The sequence below is a fragment of the Panthera tigris genome, chromosome A1, assembly GCF_018350195.1.
Source record: "Panthera tigris isolate Pti1 chromosome A1, P.tigris_Pti1_mat1.1, whole genome shotgun sequence".
NCBI classification, from domain to species: Eukaryota; Metazoa; Chordata; class Mammalia; order Carnivora; family Felidae; genus Panthera; species Panthera tigris.
The window spans coordinates 25,527,122-25,544,543 of record NC_056660.1 but is presented as its reverse complement, the minus strand read 5'-3'; the positions used below and the strand labels follow the sequence as shown (position 1 = coordinate 25,544,543).

Genomic DNA, 17,422 nt, shown 5'->3' with positions numbered 1-17,422 from the left:
CCTAAGATCAAGAGTCATGTGTTCTACCAACTGAGCCCGCTAGGAGCCCCTGTTTTGCATATTATTAAGATAAACATTATAGATGACCTTTTTGGTTTTCTTAAGCAGATAACAACAATATTAAAATATGCTTTGAGAGGGGTGCCTGGGTGGCTCAGTCGGTTGAGCGTCCGACTTCAGCTCAGGTCGTGATCTTGTGGTCCATGAGTTCGAGCCCTGCGTCAGGCTCTGTGCTGACAGCTCAGAGCCTGGAGCCTGTTTCGGATTCTGTGTCTCCCTCTCTCTGACCCTCCCCTGTTCATGCTCTGTCTCTCTCTGTCTCAAAAATAAATAAAGGTTAAAAAAAAAATTTTTTTTTTAAATGCTTTGAGAACAGTGCTTTTAAATTGTTTTTATGTGGGCTTTTCTCATCCCTGGTTGGGACTGTATTCTCTAGAATTTTTTTTTTTCTAATTAAAATTTGTTGGAAATCTATCTAAGTACTTCATCTTGTGTGTACACTATTGTTAATTTTTTTTTTTTAATTTCGAATTCCAGTTGTTCGTTGTTGGATTATTTTGTATATTGACCTTGTATCCTGCAGCTTTGATCTAGTGTACTTTCTTATTAGTTCCAGGAGTATTTTCATGGATGCTTTGGAGTTTTCTACATAAATAGTCATGTCATCCGTGAATAAAGATAGTTTTACTATTTCTTTTCCAAACTGTAAACCTTTTCTTTTTCTTTATTTTTTTCCCTCAAGAATGATATTACTACTTTTAAAAACAGATAATGTAAAATTTCTTTTCTATTTTTTTAAGGCTTTATTTTTAAGTAATCTGTATATCCAAGGTGGGGCTCAGACTTACAACCCTGAGCTCAAAAAGTCACATGATCTACCCACTGAGCCAGCCAGGTGCCCCTCTCAGATTTCTTTTAAAGCCTAATTTCCTCTCCTACAATTCATCATTATTTGTCAAACTCCTTTGTGAGTTTGACACACACAACTAAGTAAATGACTTTTTCTATTGATCTGAATAGGTTTTCTTCTTGTTTTCAAGAAAATCACTGAGTAGAACATGAACTGATCCCTTACCAACTCTATTCATATTCCTAGTGGAAAAGATTCAACAAACTTACTTTAGTCTCTTATTTAGTCAATCTGAGTAAAAATAATGTTTTTGTTTTTTTTTTTTCCCTTAACTATATGGTTCAGTAATGTGTTAACAACCTGTGTTCATTCTTCAGGAAACACAAGAAGCAAGGAAGTCATTCAATAAGAAGGATGAAGAACATATATTGTCAGGAAGGGAAAAGAGATTGGCTGAGCAGGTGTCCTCATACAATGTGAGTAAGAATAAAATATATAAGCTTTTCTTTTTTTGTATCCTTCAATGCTCTTCTTATATTTTCTTTCTTGTTTCTCATTCTTTTATATGTCTTCCTTTTTACCTCAGTGTTTTTCTATACATCTGCCCTTAGAAATATTCCATTCTGTTGTATAATGTATAGTTATATAAAATCCTTTTTATAGGCTTTTTGTAGGATTTTTTCATGTATTCATGTAATGTTTTCAGTTTGTACTTTAATGAAGGAAGGAAGGAAGGAAGGAAGGAAGGAATCATGTTTACATAAAGAAGTGGATGAGAATGGAATGAAGTTCATTATAGCGATCCATTCAATTCTTTTTTTTTTTTTTTTTTTTTTTTTTAATTTTTAACGTTTATTTATTGTTGAGAGACAGAGAGACACAGAGCATGAGCAGGGGAGGGCAGAGAGAGGAGGAGACCTAGAATCTGAAGCAGGCTCCGGGCTCCGAGCTGTCAGCACAGAGCCTGACGTGGGGCTTGAACTTACAAACTGTGAGATCATGACCTGAGCTGAAGTCAGACGCTTAACTGACTGAGCCACTTGGGTGCCCCTCCATTCAATTCTTTAAACAATTTCTGAGTTATTTACTTAAACCTCATAGTGATCTAGTAACAGAAATCATTAATGATCTGTCAACTGTCAACTCATTAGGACCTCCTTCAGTATTTTTCACACTGGTCCAGTTACTTTATTTTCTTAATTTTTCTTTCTGGATCTATATAATGAGAATAACTTTTGATTTGTGGAGGTAATGTGAAGATTAAATTATAGTAAATGATCAGTAAATCTGACACATGGCATTTATGAGTGATTCTTATATACCTGACACTGTACTAAATCCTTTTTAATTATGTCATTTAACTCCTCCCCACCCAAATATTTGAAAATGATTACTACCATTTTACAGCTGATAAAATGAAGTTCAAATTGTTTGCCCAAGGTTACCAGTGTTGAAACTAGCAGGACCACCATTGCAACCCAGATTTTTCTGAGTCCAGAACTTAAGTTCCTATTTCTCCACACTCCATGTATTGAGAGCTTATTTTTTCTTAGCAATAACTAATGAATGTTTTAAATTTCCTTCAATTTTCCTGAAAATAAAGAATTAGAAAGCATTTGACTTGCACATCTATTTTTTTCTAAAAGATCTGACCAAGATTTATGAAATGAGTGAGAGAGATTAAGAAGACGGAAATAGTGGTAATTCAAATAAATACTCAACTAACATAATATCTTTTGTACATTCTGCTAAAACCTGCAGCTCCAGACTGAGCTTATTCAATTGATAGGGAATAACTACCATATAACCTAATTGACAAAGTCAGCTCTGATTTGTCAAATCAGCCAAGTAAGACTTACTTTCTATCAGAAACTCTCACTTCATTTTTCCATTCAAATAGATGTGTTCCTGATTATTCCAGTGGCACTTCTGAGTTCTAAAGTAGATAGATATCATGAGTTTGTCTCCTGGATGAAATAAGATGCTACCATTTTTAACGTTTCTTACCAACGCCTTTTTCTGTTGTTTTCACAGAGCTCTTTTTACTTCTTTGCTCTCACATTTTTTAACAAGGTAGGGCCTGGAAGAGAGGTGGTTGCTAAGCAAAACTTGCCCTTTCTTCCATTGCCCGTCTATTCAGTGTCTGCACACAGATCATTCCAACAAAAAGCAAAACATCAATTTCCGAGGGACACCACACACTTAAGAGAAATTTGTTTCAGACACAGAACACAGAGCCCTCCTGGGCTTACAGTTCCTCAGTCAGAGGAAGTTGCCTCGTGCCAGTATTTCACATTTTTTGTTTGAAACCATGGAGACTTGCTCTCCTAGGCAGTATTCTTACAGGGAGATTCTGAGAGGCCTCTCCCTTGTTCATTGGCAGAGGGCTATAATAAAAGGGGAGAGATCAAGATAAAAAGAGGGGTGCCTGGGGGGCTCGGTCCGTTGGGCATCTGACTTCAGCTCAGGTCACGATCACTCAGTCAGCGAGTTCGAGCCCTGCGTTAGGCTCTGTGCTGACAGCTCAGAACCAGGAGCCTGCTTCGGATTCTGTGTCTGCCTCTCTCTCTGCTGCTCCCCCACTTGTGCTCTGTCTCTCTCTCTCAAAAATGAATAAATGTTAAAAAAAATTTTTTTTAGAGAGCTAAAAAGATGCATCATCAACCAAATCAATTTGAAGTGAGGTTACATGAAGAAGTTGAGAGTTGTGGGTGGATAATCTTAAAATTAGCCATACCTTCCCACCATGTGTAATCCACTCTCTGTAGCCCCCGGGCCCGCATATGCCCCGTGCCCCACTTTGCAAGCTGCCGGTCTACACTGCCTACCTCTGCTGCTGCTTTCCACTCCCTGCTTCTTCAGTCTAGGGCCCTTCTGTCTTGTACTTCAGTCAATACTGAGACGTCTACAATGAATCTCTAATTGATGAAGCCAGTTGCCTTTGCCCAGACCTCATCCTACTAGATATATTTGAAAATGTAAGCACCTGTCCCAGCTAAGAAGAAAGAAAATAAGGGATGTCGGAGAAAGAACAAAACTGAAAGGAACAGAACTCTGTTAGCGTATGGAATATGCCACTGTATATCCTGAACAGGCCTTGAATTTGATCGCTTCCATGCCATTACTTTTCTGGTTTGCCCTTGTTCTCGCTTCAGCCTGGCAGGGCCCTTCCTATTCCCATCCGCTCGTTCAGGTTTCACAGACCCACGCATCCGTGAAACTCTAACCAGGCTCCTAGGCAACGATGGACTTGCTCTTCCTCTCTCAGCCGTGTTCTTGGTTTGGACTTTGTGGCACATCGCAGGATGCTTCTCATTATGGTTACTTAAACATGTGTTCCCCCTCTGTCTTGCTTGTGAGTGTGTGTGGCGGTAGTTAGTAGACACCTTCATTTTGGCTGATTGAATTTGCCCCTGCTACGTATTTGCTTCATAGATGCTGTCTTGGTTTTGGCAAAAATTGTTAGGGTTTGTGAAAAGCCCTCTCTAGTGTTTGTCATCACTGCTTAATCATTTTGTTCATGATCGTATTCTGCCCGTAATCTGTACCAACAAAGATTTTCACTTCTACTCTCCTGCTTTCCCCAGGAATCAAAAAGATCAGAATCTCTTATGGACATTCATCATAAGAAATTAAAGACTAAGGCTGCTGAAGAGAAAAATAAGCCCCAAGAACGAATACCATTTGATCGTGATAAGGATCTCAAAGTTAATCAGTTTGATGAAGCTCAGAAAAAAGCCCTGATAAAGAAATCTAGAGAACTAAACACCAGATTTTCACACGGCAAAGGCAGTATGTTTTTATAAGTAAGTATACTTCAGTGAGGTATAGTTTCAAACTGATGAACTTGAACTTTTCTATATAATCTGTTGTCCGTAAATGATTGCATGTAAAAATCTATTCCCTTTTATAATAAAGTAGATTATAAACCTTAAAATCTTTTTCTATAAGTAAACGGTGATTTTTTTTTTTAATATTCAGCCTTGTGTGATAAAAAATGTAGTTTACTGGAAAAGTAGCCTTGTCCTCATAATAACCTAACTAGGCATTGCCATTAAAGACACTAAAATTTAAGTTTAATTTAGAAGAAATGGCAAAGGAAAGAGTGGTTTGAGGCTGGGGTAAATGTGCATGGTTTTTTTTTGGTTTTTTTTTTTTAAGTTTATTTATTTTGAGAGACAAAGAGAGGATCCCAAGCAGGCTCTGCGGTGACACAGGGCTCGAACCCATAAACCACGAGATCGCTACCTGAGCCAAAATCAAGAGTCAGATGCTTAACCTGCTTAGCCACCCAGGCACCCCAATATGCATGCTTTTTTAAAGAATGGACAAAGGAAATGTGTTTGTAGTCTCTGTGTTAAATACGATCATAGAGAGTGTTTAGTGCTTTGAAAGCTTCTCTATGAGTTAAGGTTCAAAATGATTGCATCCTTCATCCATAGCCCAATCTGACAAGGGCTCATAATGGTGATTAAGGAATTATGTAAAAGCTGAGGTTGCTTCTTAAAACCTTTATCATTTTTAATTGTATGAAACCTACATCAATATTGAATCGTGGCTTTAAAGGAAATACAGGAGTGCCCGGCTGGCTCAGTCAGTGGAGTATGCGACTCTTGATCTCAGGGTTGTGAGTTTGAGCTCTACGCTGGGTGTAGAGGTTACTTAAAAATAAAATCTTGGTGTGCCTGGGTGGCAGGCAGTTAAGCCTCTTACTCTTGATTTGGGCTCAGGTCATGATCTCAAAGTTCGTGGGTTTAAGCCCCGTGTTGGGCTCTGCACTGGTCACGCAGAGCCTGCTTGGGGTTCTCTCTTTCCCTCTGTCTGCCCCTCCCCTGCTCTCTCTCTCTCTCTCTCTCTCTCTCTCTCTCAAAATAAATAAACTTTAAAAAATAATAATAAAATCTTAAAAATAATAAAGGAAAATATAGTTAAAGTTAGAAATATTTTCCAACTTACTGAACTTTCTTATTCTTACTGCAGGGGGATTTCCCTGTGCAATGAAGAAAAGTTGAAGAATACTCTATTATCTGTCTGTCCACCTTCATTCCTTTGTTTTGAGTTTAAGATTGGAGATTATTTTAGTCTTAAAAACCATACAAACTTACCTTGTGCTGTCCTTTACCTTGTCCTTTAAAGTCACGTGGAAACCTAAAGTCAATATTTCTTACGTGGAATAGAATTTCATGTGCTTTTGGCTTCTGATGAAGTGTGGGCTTTTCTTCAAGTAATTATTTTGAGGATTTCCCCCCATCTCCTAATTTGTGTGATGTCTCTTAAGTACCCTCTAAGGTCTGGTCAGGACTATCTGCTAAATCTCCACAAGAGCTTAGACTTCCTCGTGAGATACTATTAACCTGCCCTGGAGTAAGTGTGTCAGGTCCTTGCAGTAAATCCATGAATTGGAAGTTATTTGGGTTTTCCCTCTAAACTTCAGCCAGTGAACGCACATTTACAAATAGAGGGTTTGGAGGTTTTGTCCTGTTAACATTTTGCTTGTTTGGGCAAACGGGGCTTTTTGTTTGTTGTTTGGGTTTTTGTTTTTTCATTGGTTGGTTGGTTGGTTGGTTGGTTGGTTTTTAAGTCAGAAAGAGGGACCTCTGCATTATCTCATGTGCTAAGGAAAAACTATTTCGATTTTTCCAACTTTAATAAGTATTTCTAGGGGAGGCAATCTGAGGGACAAAATATGCCATTAACCATTAACAGTGTGAAGCCTAGGACTTGGTCTCTATGGGTCTCAATCAAAGCTTTCTAAGTCTTTGAACTTTGCTTTGAGATGATCTAACTTAACCCATTTGTATTTAACAGATTTTAGCTAATTTATTGGGGACTGATCTTTTATATCAATCATGAATATTTTTTTTAAAAAATCAAAATTAGCCCTGAATACAAAAATATAAATGGAAACTCTAATCATAACCACTCTAATGAGAGTATATTAGTTTGTAATGCTTTAGGTACTGTTTCTTAAAATGTCAAATAGAGCATTCTAAATAGTTAAGGCCTAAATCCAAGTCCTCTAAATTATGTTTTCTTACAGAGTGATTCTAATTGTTCACTAGTTCTGTGTCCTAGTTTTGATGAAGTATGAGGAGTTTTGTTTTCTGTGGGGAAAAAGAACAAAAACCAGAGACTAGGTGGGAAGTGTGGGGTTTTAATGGAAAAAATTCTGATTCCTAGGGTTTTTTTAGGCGTTATGAAAATTGAGTGAACTGTTCAGATTATGGCACAAATCAGTCTTCTTTACTCTCATAATACCAGTGTAAGATATTATAGCCTACTCGAGGAGTGTTGCTATTAAATAGATGAATTAGGGGTGCCTGCGTGGCTCAATCAGTTAAGCGTTGGGCTTTGGCTCAGGTCATGATCTCGCAGTTCATGAGATTAAGCCCCACATTTGGGCTCTGTGCTGATGGTGCAGAGCCTGCTTGGGATTCTCTCTCTCCCTCTCTCTCTGCTCCTTCCCTGGTCACACACGCGTGCTCTCACTCTCTCTCAAAGATAAATAAACTTTAAAAAAAAAAAAAGATGCATTATTCTCCTAAGGAAATCGAAAAAGCTTCTTGTCTAAGCAAAATTGAACTAAAGATGTCATTTTTAGTGGGTAATGCGTTCTGAACACAAAACTTTGTGTAAAAGCATCCATTGCTTTCATTTAATTTGGTTATATTTTTTTCTTTGGTGAAATGAAGAAATGTTTTCCAGTTCCTCATCCTTAAATAAATTTCTAACATTATGTCTTAGGGAAACTTGGTATTTTTTAAAGTAAAAATGTCACCATTGGTTACTTATTTTTCCTTGCTTTATTCGTCTTAAAGGGATAGGATGTTTCTGTATTGCATATTTGCTATTTTTTTCTCTCACCCTTGAAGTGTCTTTGTCCTTAGCAAAAGGAAGAAAAACCTTTTCTTTCTGCATAATGCCTTCCATAAGTTGCCAGCTTACTGCCGCTTTAGATGTAATGCTCTTTCATGCCACCTGAGGACAATTTTAATAAAACATAAGGCCAGACCAGAGGGTTTTTTGTCCCTCTGAGAGATTAAGCCCAATATAACAACACTGATAATAAAAGAACAAAGTTGCTATTTACACAGGATACAAAGGTGCTCATGTCAGCCCCTCCCCCTTCCAAAATGGTAAAAAGCCTAATTAAATCAAGTCTCCATCCATCTGGAGGGAAATTGGCATTGTTGACATCTTCTAGTAAGAACTTTTTTTTTTTTTTTTAATTTTTTTTTCAACGTTTTTTATTTATTTTTGGGACAGAGAGAGACAGAGCATGAACGGGGGAGGGGCAGAGAGAGAGGGAGACACAGAATCGGAAACAGGCTCCAGGCTCCGAGCCATCAGCCCAGAGTCTGACGCGGGGCTCGAACTCACGGACCGCGAGAACGTGACCTGGCTGAAGTCGGACGCTTAACCGACTGCGCCACCCAGGCGCCCCAGAACTTTTTAATTACCTACATTTCTTGGTCAAGTTTTATAGAACCATGACGTCTTTTGAAACTTAAAAATGAAGAGGGGCGCTTGGGTGGCTCAGTTGGTTAAACGTCTGACTCTTGACTTTGGCTCAGGTCATGATCTCACGGGTTCATGAGATTGAGCCCTGAGTTGGGCTCTGCGCTGACAGCACAGAGCCTGTTTGGGATCCTCTCTCTCCCTCTCTCTGCCTCTCCCCTGCCTTCACACGCATGTACACATGCTCGCTTCTCTCGCTCTCTCCTCTCTCTTCTCTCACAAGCTCTCTGAAAATAAATAAATAAACTTTAAAAAAGATGGAGAAGAAAAAAGCAATACTAAGTTCAAAAGGTGAAGCAGATACTCCAACTTTCTTTATTGTTGAAGGTGATGTCTAAGTTCAGTGTATCTGAAATTATATGATTTTTGTCTGCCTGTATAAATTGTCATCTCAGATAGATTTAGTTGCTTCCACTAGTGACCACAAAAAAAAAAAAAAAAAAAAAAGCCATGGTCTTACTAAGAGTTTTTAATCGTGTTTGGATGTAGCAACCATTTGACATTTAATTTATCTCTTGAAATTTTAATGGTTCTATGAATTAACGACTTGTTTTAGAAGTGAGGTTGAGATTTACCTGGTACTGAGGCTTACATGCTCCAGAATAGATTAATACTTATTCTATAAATTATTTGGTCCCCAAACATTATGACGCTTTATATTTCTTACATAGGGTGGATAATGTTAATATTATTACTCAGAAATGTGTGATCTTGGGAGATAGTTTTCTAACTATTTACAAGAGTCCTTGTCATGTCTCTTTCACTTCTTCCATGGTACTAAGTATTGTTAGAAAACAATTTGCTGTTAATGTATCTGAGAAGAAGAATTAACATAGAGAGAAGTGGTCAGAGATAGTGCCTGTGCTAACATCAATGCCAAATCTCCTCTATCATGATAGTAATTTTACTTTGGCCTTGAATGGCATCATGAGATTTAAGTATGCAGTTAGAGGTCATGTATTTCCTATTATAGGACAGGTGTATGTTTTTGTGGCTTAAAAAATTGTTTAACTGTGACTGTATTATGTACAAAATCAAAGAGCTATACACTGCCTCTTTGAATCTTTTCATTTTGAGCTTTACAATAAAAGACTTTTTAGAAAAGAATTCCTGATGTATAATTTTTTATGTACAAATAAAGTTTCATCTATATCTCAGGAGTTGTGGTCTTTTATTTTTGTTTTGTTTTGTTTTAATGTTTCTTTTATTTTTGAGAGAGAGCACGCGCAGGGGAAGGCAGAGAGAGGAAGACAGAGGATCCGAAGCAGGCTCCACATTGACAGCAGGGAGCCCCGATGTGGGGCTCGAACTCACGAACGCAAGATCATGACCTGAGTTGAAGTTGGTTGCTCAACTGACGGAGCCACCCAGGTGCCCCAATTTTTGTTTTGCTTAAATATTATTAATTCATCTGGAGCAGGCAATATTAGTAAAGAGACTATTTCACAAAAATCTACTCTGGCCAACCAGAACATTTTAGGAAGATGGCTCACTTACCAGGTTTTCCTTATCCCAACATAACTACAAATAGTAATATTCCTTAGAAATTTAAGACAAATTGGAAATGCTTTTAAGAGCACCGTGGCACAAGAGGGGTCATCCTGGGTTATAACCAAGATTCCATTGTTCTGCATGTTGTAAGGTTCTATAACAGTTGGTGGTGTTTTCAGGAGTGTTTTATTAGCAGATTGTTTTTTCTTTCTCTCTTTTCCAAATGCTTTGCAAAAGCATGTATTCTTTTATAATTTGGAGTGGGGCATTATCCCCCCTTTTTTCAAGTCCTAATTTTGTATTATATATGCTTCTTTAGGGAAAGCAATAAGGAAAGTCTCTCTGAGATATCATTTAAGCTGAAACCTAAAAAATGAAAAAGGTTTGGGGCACCCGGCTGGCTCAGTTGGTTCAGTGACCGACTCAAGTCCTGATCTCACAGTTCATGAGATTGAGCCCCGAGTCAGGCTCTGCACTGAGAGCATGGCACCTGCTTAGGATTCTCTCTCTTCTCCTCTCTCTCTGCCCCTCCCCCACTCACACTCTCTCAAGATAAGTAAACTTTAAAAAAAGGAAAGAAAGGAAAAGGTGCTAACAGTGTGAAAAGTGACTGACCGCACAGGCAAAGGCCTTGAAGTGTTAATTCTGAGGTGTTTGAAGAACCGCACCAGTGTGGGTGGTATGTAAGAACTATGGGGGCTTAGGGTTGGTCCTTGCTACCGGTGCTAGGAATCCCACATAAGGGCATCTAACCCAGTTTCAGTAGATCGAAGGAAGCCTCCCAGAGGAGAATGTACTTTAGCCAAGTCATAAACACCAGAGAGGAGTTACCTAGATGGATTCTAATACCAAAAATCTGCCCGCCTGGCCTTCTAGAATTTCCCAAACATGCCTGAGTTCACCCTTTAGGCCCTTGTTCTGAAGACTGTATGTACTCCATTAATAATGGTCATCAGCAGAAAATCAGTGCATTGAACTTGTGCCCACACCTGTCCCCGAAACTGTAATTATTTGAAGCAGATCCGGGTTTTCCTCTTTTGTCAAAATGTGTTATAAATTATTATTCATTTCCTTCTCCTAGGCCTAATTATTAAGGATTATGTACATTCTTTTAAAGAGCTCAATAGCACCAGAGGAATGCAACAGATACCAATTGAGTAATTAATCTTTAGAGTTCCAGGACATGGAAGAACATTTTCATTTAGGGACAAGAATACAGTAAATCCATCTATTTCTTAATTTGTAATCCTTGAGCCACCATCAAAATCACCTGAGGTCAGGGGGCCGCGTGGGTTGCTTAGTCGGTTAAGCCTCAGACTCTTGGTTTTGGCTCAGGTCATGATCTCACGGTCATTGGAGAGTTCAAGTTCAAGCCCCACATTGGGCTCTGCGCTGACAGCGAGGAGCCTGCTTGGGATTTCTCTCCCTCCCTCTCTACCCCTCCCCTGCTCATGCTCGCCCTGGCTCTCTCTCTTTCCTTCTCTCTCTCAAAAGATGAATAAATAAACTTAAAAGGCATGGTGGGGAGCCTGGGTAGCTCAGCTGGTTGGGCATCCAACTTCAGCCCAGGTCATGATCTCACCGCTCATGAGTTTGAGGCTCCGTGCTGACAGTTCAGGGTCTGGAGCCTGCTTCAGATTCTGTGTCTCCCTCTCTCTCTCTCTGCCCCTCTCCTCGCATTCTATGTCTTCCTCTCAAAAGTAAATAAACATTAAAAAAAATTTTTAAGACAAAATTTTCAAGAACTTATGCTAAAATATTAAAAAGAACTTCAAAACTCATTTCCAAGTCTCTCTGATAACCACCTTTTTTCCTGTCCAGCCCTTCCATTTGGTTTCTTTAGGATGAGGTCAGGTTGGACAAACAGGCCATAAGATAAGGTATTTAGTTGTAAAGTTTTCTCTTCATACCGTCCATGTGCTAAGAGAAAAACAAATGTGCTCCTTTTATCACTGGGCACAAATGCCCTCACTAACAAGTTATGCTAATTAAGAGCATAAACATTGGAAACAGCAGCCTGGAATCCAATCCTGGCCCTGCCACTGGCTGTATAGACTTGAGAAAGTTCCTTAAGCTGTCTCAGCAGTAATTGGTCTTAAGATGAAACCAATAATACCTCACAGGGTGTTACGAGGATTACAGAAGATGATACATAGAAACAGCACAAAATCCAGCAATAAATGATGGTTATCACTGTAGACCCCTGGATAATAAGCCCACTCAGACAACTTTTGGAGACAGATCTGCTTACTTCTTACGATCTCAGAATAGTCCTATATTTACCAGGACTCTTGGCAACAAGTGAGAGAAGCCTAATTCAAACTGGCTTAAGCAAAAAAGGATAATTTATCCCTTCGTGTAATACAAAGTCCAGAGGGTAGCCCTGGCTTTAGAGACAACTGGATCTGAATGCCTAAGCTATGCCATCAGGATTCTGTCCCTATCCCTCAGCCAGCTTCCCTTTGTGTGGACTTCATCATTAGGTGGGCTTCCCAGTTGATGACAGATGTGGATAGTGGCACCTCTAACATGACATCCTACCATCTTAACAACCCAATGAGAAGAAAACTTACTAAATCCAGCCAAAGCCCAAGGACTGATGCCAACTGGCTGCAAGGACAAGCTGTGGTCATTTGTTCATCCCCGAATCGATCATAATGGTCAGGAGACACAACACCCGATGACCCAGGCTGGTTCGCACCCCCTCTTGTGGAGCTAAACCCTCCCTAACCACACAGACTTCAAAGTTGGGAGGGCAGTTCCCTAAAAGAGAATGAAGGTGCTGTAGCTGGGAACAAGGCTACACGCTACAACGGCAGAAACATCTGATGCTTGCTTTAGCCCTCATCTGTTTTCATTCCCACCAATTTTCTAATGAGAAAACCAGTGGTCTGCCAAAATGGGATATCGCCACCTACCTGTCAGTTCTCCCCAGGTTATCAGTATTAGTGTCTGGCCATTGTGAATCTCCTTTTCATCAGTTATCTTCTAGTCCAGGTCTCAGGGTTATGAGTCTGTGTTGGGGGAAGCGTGGGGAGGGCGCGTCCATGCACTGAAGTGCTTTAGAGATGCCTGAGACAGGTAAGGTTCCGCCCAGTAAGACAGCTCTGCGTGTCTCCTACTTACGGGCTTCCATCGAATCCTCTGGATGATACAATTCAATACACAATACAACTCAAAATGGTTCATTTAGCCTTTTCTATTTACAAACGAGAAAAAAGAAAAATGAAAAAATGTGACGAACTGCCAGCTTCAACCCAATCAATAACAAGGAAGCTTGCCTGACATTGCTAATTAATCATGTATCTTGGATAGAAGGTGTTCAGTGTCTGGGGCAGCTTGTGAGAGGGGTTAACCAAAGTTGGGGCCACAAACCCCCAAATCATAAAACGAGGTGGAGTCAAGAAGGGAGATGGGAGAGTCTCACATTCCTCTCCTGAGCACTGGAGGTCTGGGTCTGGAGAAGTGCCAGGGGTAGTGGCTGCATCGCGGCCCCCAAAAGTCACATCTACCCGGAGCATCAGAATGTGACTGGTTTGGAATAAGGGTCTTGGCAGATGTAATTAAACTCGGGATCTCAAGATGAGATCATCCTGGATTTAGGGTGGGTTCCGTCCAACGACAGGTATCCTTATTAGCGGAAGTGATACCCTCCACACGCCAAGGAACTTTACAAGCCACCAGAAGTTGTAAGGGGCGAGGAACAATTCTCCCCTGGAGACTTCAGAGGAAGCGTGGCCCTGCTGACACCTTGATTTCGGACTTCTGGCCTGGGTTTTCTTTTTCTTACGTAAGTAACTATTTCTCAATGAGCTGTATTTGTACTGCCTCCCGAGCAGTTGCACTTCGATGGGGGCAGTAATCACATCAATTTAGGTGTTAATAATACAAATTATACTTTATTAGAGTATGAGCTTTGAATTCCCCGTTACAAAGCAGAAGAGGGTTCAGGAGTCATTTAGACCGACGCACGGTGTAGCTGTAGCCAAAAGAACACATTTTTTTTTTTTTAAAGCTCGTGGAGTACTGCATGACGTAAGAGAGAAAAGAAATACAAGAAAAAAACAAAGAGGTGCTACATTTGGACAAACCCGCCGTGTGCCTACCCAGAAAACGGTTTGTTGTTCTAATTTCTAGGCCTCAAGAAAAGACAGGAGAGAAGAGGGTCTAGAGAAGAACTGAATCGATTAACTCCTGACTACAAATATTGATCGAGCTTCCCATGGTGTGTGAGACATTGGTCTAGAGATATAAAGTAAGATGTGGTCCTCAATTTCACAGTCTCACAGGAGAGACAGCACAGCTGTAATAGTGCAGGGTGGGGGGCACGGGACAGAAGTGCACGGGATACTGCGAGACCACAGAGGAGAGGCCCCCGGCCTGCTGAGAGCGAGGGGGGGGGCACCAGGGTGCCGGAGTGTGGTGTTGCTGCTGTCCTGTGAGGGCCTAGGAGCGAGAGAGGCCAGTGTGAAAGGCAGGAGGCGTGGAGGGGAGGGGAGGGGAGAGTAACTCAGAGAAAATAATCCGGCAGAAAGGCTGGAGTGAAAGGGTGATGTATGGGACTGGCTTTGAAGAAACAGGAAGAGGAACCCCATGTCCTCCAAAGCAGAGAAAAGGAAATGAGGGTGGTTATGGATATATATATATAAGTTTTTAGGTAAAAGTTAAAAAGCTCAAGGAGATTATACCTAGCAAACTCGATTTGCTGAGGGAGAAGTTTTCTGACCTTTCGGGGTGTTGGGAATCTGATGAACACTGTGGATATTTCACTTCTCACAGATTTTGACACAGAACTTCTGTGAACCAGCCTCTTGAATCCCTACCGTGGACTCCGGGTGAGAACCTGCCGTCTACCCAGATGAGACAGGCCGTTGGCTGGGAGGAAGGGGCCAGAGCCTGGGAGGTTTGGAACGAACACCGAGGGGCAAGTGAGAGGTACCTAAACAGAGAGGAGCAGAAAGCGAGATGGGCAGTACCATTGGTCCAGGCTGCGCTCTGGGCCTCCGAGAAGTGCAAGGAAGGTCCATGAGAGAACACTTGGTCAACGGACACAGATTCCCGACGGGGTGGCCAAGAAGAGGCTGACAAACTGGGAGGGAGGGCTACACGAAGCTAAAAGGGAGGAGACCTCACACTATGCAAAAACCCTTTGAGAATCCAGAGCACACACTCCCCTGTCGGAGGTGGGCATACCAATGAGCTGTTTGGATCTGTCATAATGGTCCCAACCTCTTTGCCCTTCATGGCCCCGTTGGTGCCTCCTCTGTACTTTCCTTTGCCACCTGCTCTTCCCCTCCACAGACAAACATTCTCAAGGCTCTCCCGTTTTTAAAAATAAAACAGTAACAATGAAGCTTTCTTGGTTGCACAATGGGTTGGGAATGGGGTTAAAGCTCATCTGTCATAGAAAGTTCTGAAACAGACACAAATACAAAGAAGGCATTTCAAGTCAGTGAGAAGGAAAATAGATTACTCAGTAAGTGATGTTGAGACTCCTGGGTAGACATGTAGGGGGAGAATTGGGTTAGATCTCTGTCTCTCACTGTAGATCAAAACAAATTCCAGACAGATCACATATTTTATGATGTCAAAAAAATGAAACCATAAAAGTACTGGGAGAAAATGTGAGAGAATTTACTTTTATAATCTCAGAATTGGATTGCCAAAAAATAAGTTAACACCCAGAAGCCTTAAAATAAAGCGTTGATAAATTGAACAATATTAAAAAAAAAAAAATTCTGTATAGAAAGCAGTCAAAAGACATGAATATTTGCAACTCACATCATAGACAAAAGCATAATTTCCTTAGCATTTGAATAACGGACAGAAGTCGATAAGAAACTCAACAATGGGGCACCTGGGTGGCTCAGTCAGTTAAGCATTGGACTTCAGCTCGGTCATGATCTCATGGTTCGTGAGTTCGAGCCCCACTTCTCTCTCTCCCTCTCTGCCCCTCATGGGATTCTCTCTCTCTCCATATCTCTCTCTGCCCCTTGCTCACTTGCACCCTCTCTCTCAAAAAAAGTAATTCAACAACAACAAAAAATCAACAAGCCAACAGATAAATGGGCAACAAATATGAACACAATTCATAGAAATAAAATAGTTTAAGCTTAAATATATGAAGAGAAACTCAACCTTGCTCATAAAAAAGAAATGCAAATTAAAACTACGGTAAGAAGTCGCTTTTCAATTAATAGATTCGCAAAAGTAAAAAATATTAAAATACCCCGTTGGCAAGAGTGGTAGGAAATGTGTTCTCCACGTTGCTAGAAGGATGTAAAGTGATGTGGCCTTTTTGACAACTTGTGAATATTCATAAAAATTACATACAACAGAGGGACACGGTCGGTTAAGTGTCTGACTCTTGATTTCCGCTCAGGTCATGATCTCATGGTTCCTGAGATTGATCCCCAAATAGGGCTCTGCACCGTCAGTGCTTGAGATTCTCTCTCTCCCTCACTCTCTGCCCCTCCTCTGCTTGCTCTCTAAATAAATAAATGAACATTAAAATTTAAAAAAAAAAAATTTTTTTTAATGTTTATTTTTGAGAGCATAACAGAGCATGAGCAGGGAAGGAGCAGAGAGAGAGGGAGACACAGAACCCGAAGCAGGCTCCAGGCTCTGAGCTGTCATCACAGAGCCAGATGCGGGGCTCAAACCCACAAACTGAGATCATGACCTGAGCCATAGACGCTTAACCGACTGAACCACCCAGGTGCCCCAGAAACCCATATCCTTTTACTTCTGTGACCCTATTCCCTAGCTTTGTCTCCTACTGGTTATGCTTCATCTAAGTCACTCTATAGTATTAGGATGCAACAAAGGTCAGAAGCCCAATTCAAATTAAGAGGCGTTTGTGGGAGAAACTCCCCATCATTCAGAAGTAAACACAGAGCTCAGGAAGGGTGAGGGTGCCTGCAATCAGCGTCTCCAGCCCTGCGGACTCTTTCTTTTCTAAGTCTGCTTCCCTATGAGTTCCTGTGTCGTCAACCTCAGGCCCCACAGGCTGATCTTCTCCATGTGGAAAAGAGCGTGGCCGTTAACAGTTTTGAATTGGACATCTCACAGCTCTAGCCACACCAAGAACACTGCCTCCTTCTTTCATTTCAGCACGCAAATTGCCAGGGAGGACAAACTGGCTCTCCCCCATCTCCACTCCAGGCCCTGGCTACTGGAGCAGTTCATCACGGCTGGTGCCATGCTCTAGGCCGCGGCTGTGACTCACGTCAACCGCCTCCTCTCCCATGACCCACAGATGTCACACGAAGGGAGATGGCCTGCGGGACCGTGCTGCAGAAATTGCCTGCTGGCAGGTGAGCATCTCAGGCAGCATCTCCTCCATATAAGCTTCCCAGGTCCACCTCTTGAGAGGCTTTGAGCTGTGCAAAACCTCAGTGCCCCCCGTGCATCAACACCTCCAGAAACTGACCCCAAGTGTGCTCCAAGATGGGGCGTCAGAGACCTAGTATGCTTGCTACATTTGGAAAGATGATTGTATTCTCCTGGGGTTCACCAACAGACCTGCCTGCTTAGCCAGACAGAAGGTCTTTGTGTCTTAAG

The 17,422-nt window shown here is 41.1% G+C and overlaps 1 protein-coding gene across 5 annotated transcripts in view; it reads left to right on the top strand.

Moving 5' to 3' along the window:
* The window catches only part of GPALPP1 (GPALPP motifs containing 1), a 35,030-nt gene extending 18,004 nt beyond the window's left edge, over positions 1–17,026 (top strand). Inside the window, exons 7-11 of one of the 5 annotated variants that reach the window (XR_006213381.1) lie at positions 1,228–1,326; positions 4,438–4,656; positions 13,997–14,114; positions 14,639–14,694; positions 16,973–17,026. Coding sequence is in view for 2 of the 5 variants with exons in the window: in XM_015538982.2 (XP_015394468.2) it covers positions 1,228–1,326; positions 4,438–4,656 (318 nt within the window). In the remaining 3 variants the exon portion in view is untranslated. Of the gene's footprint in view, positions 1–1,227; positions 1,327–4,437; positions 4,657–5,830; positions 7,223–9,583; positions 9,621–13,996; positions 14,115–14,638; positions 15,313–16,972 lie in introns of those variants that run through there. The other 4 variants (XR_001510676.2, XR_006213377.1, XM_015538982.2 and 1 more) reach the window with 4 other exon arrangements.
* Positions 17,027–17,422: the final 396 nt, after the last annotated feature.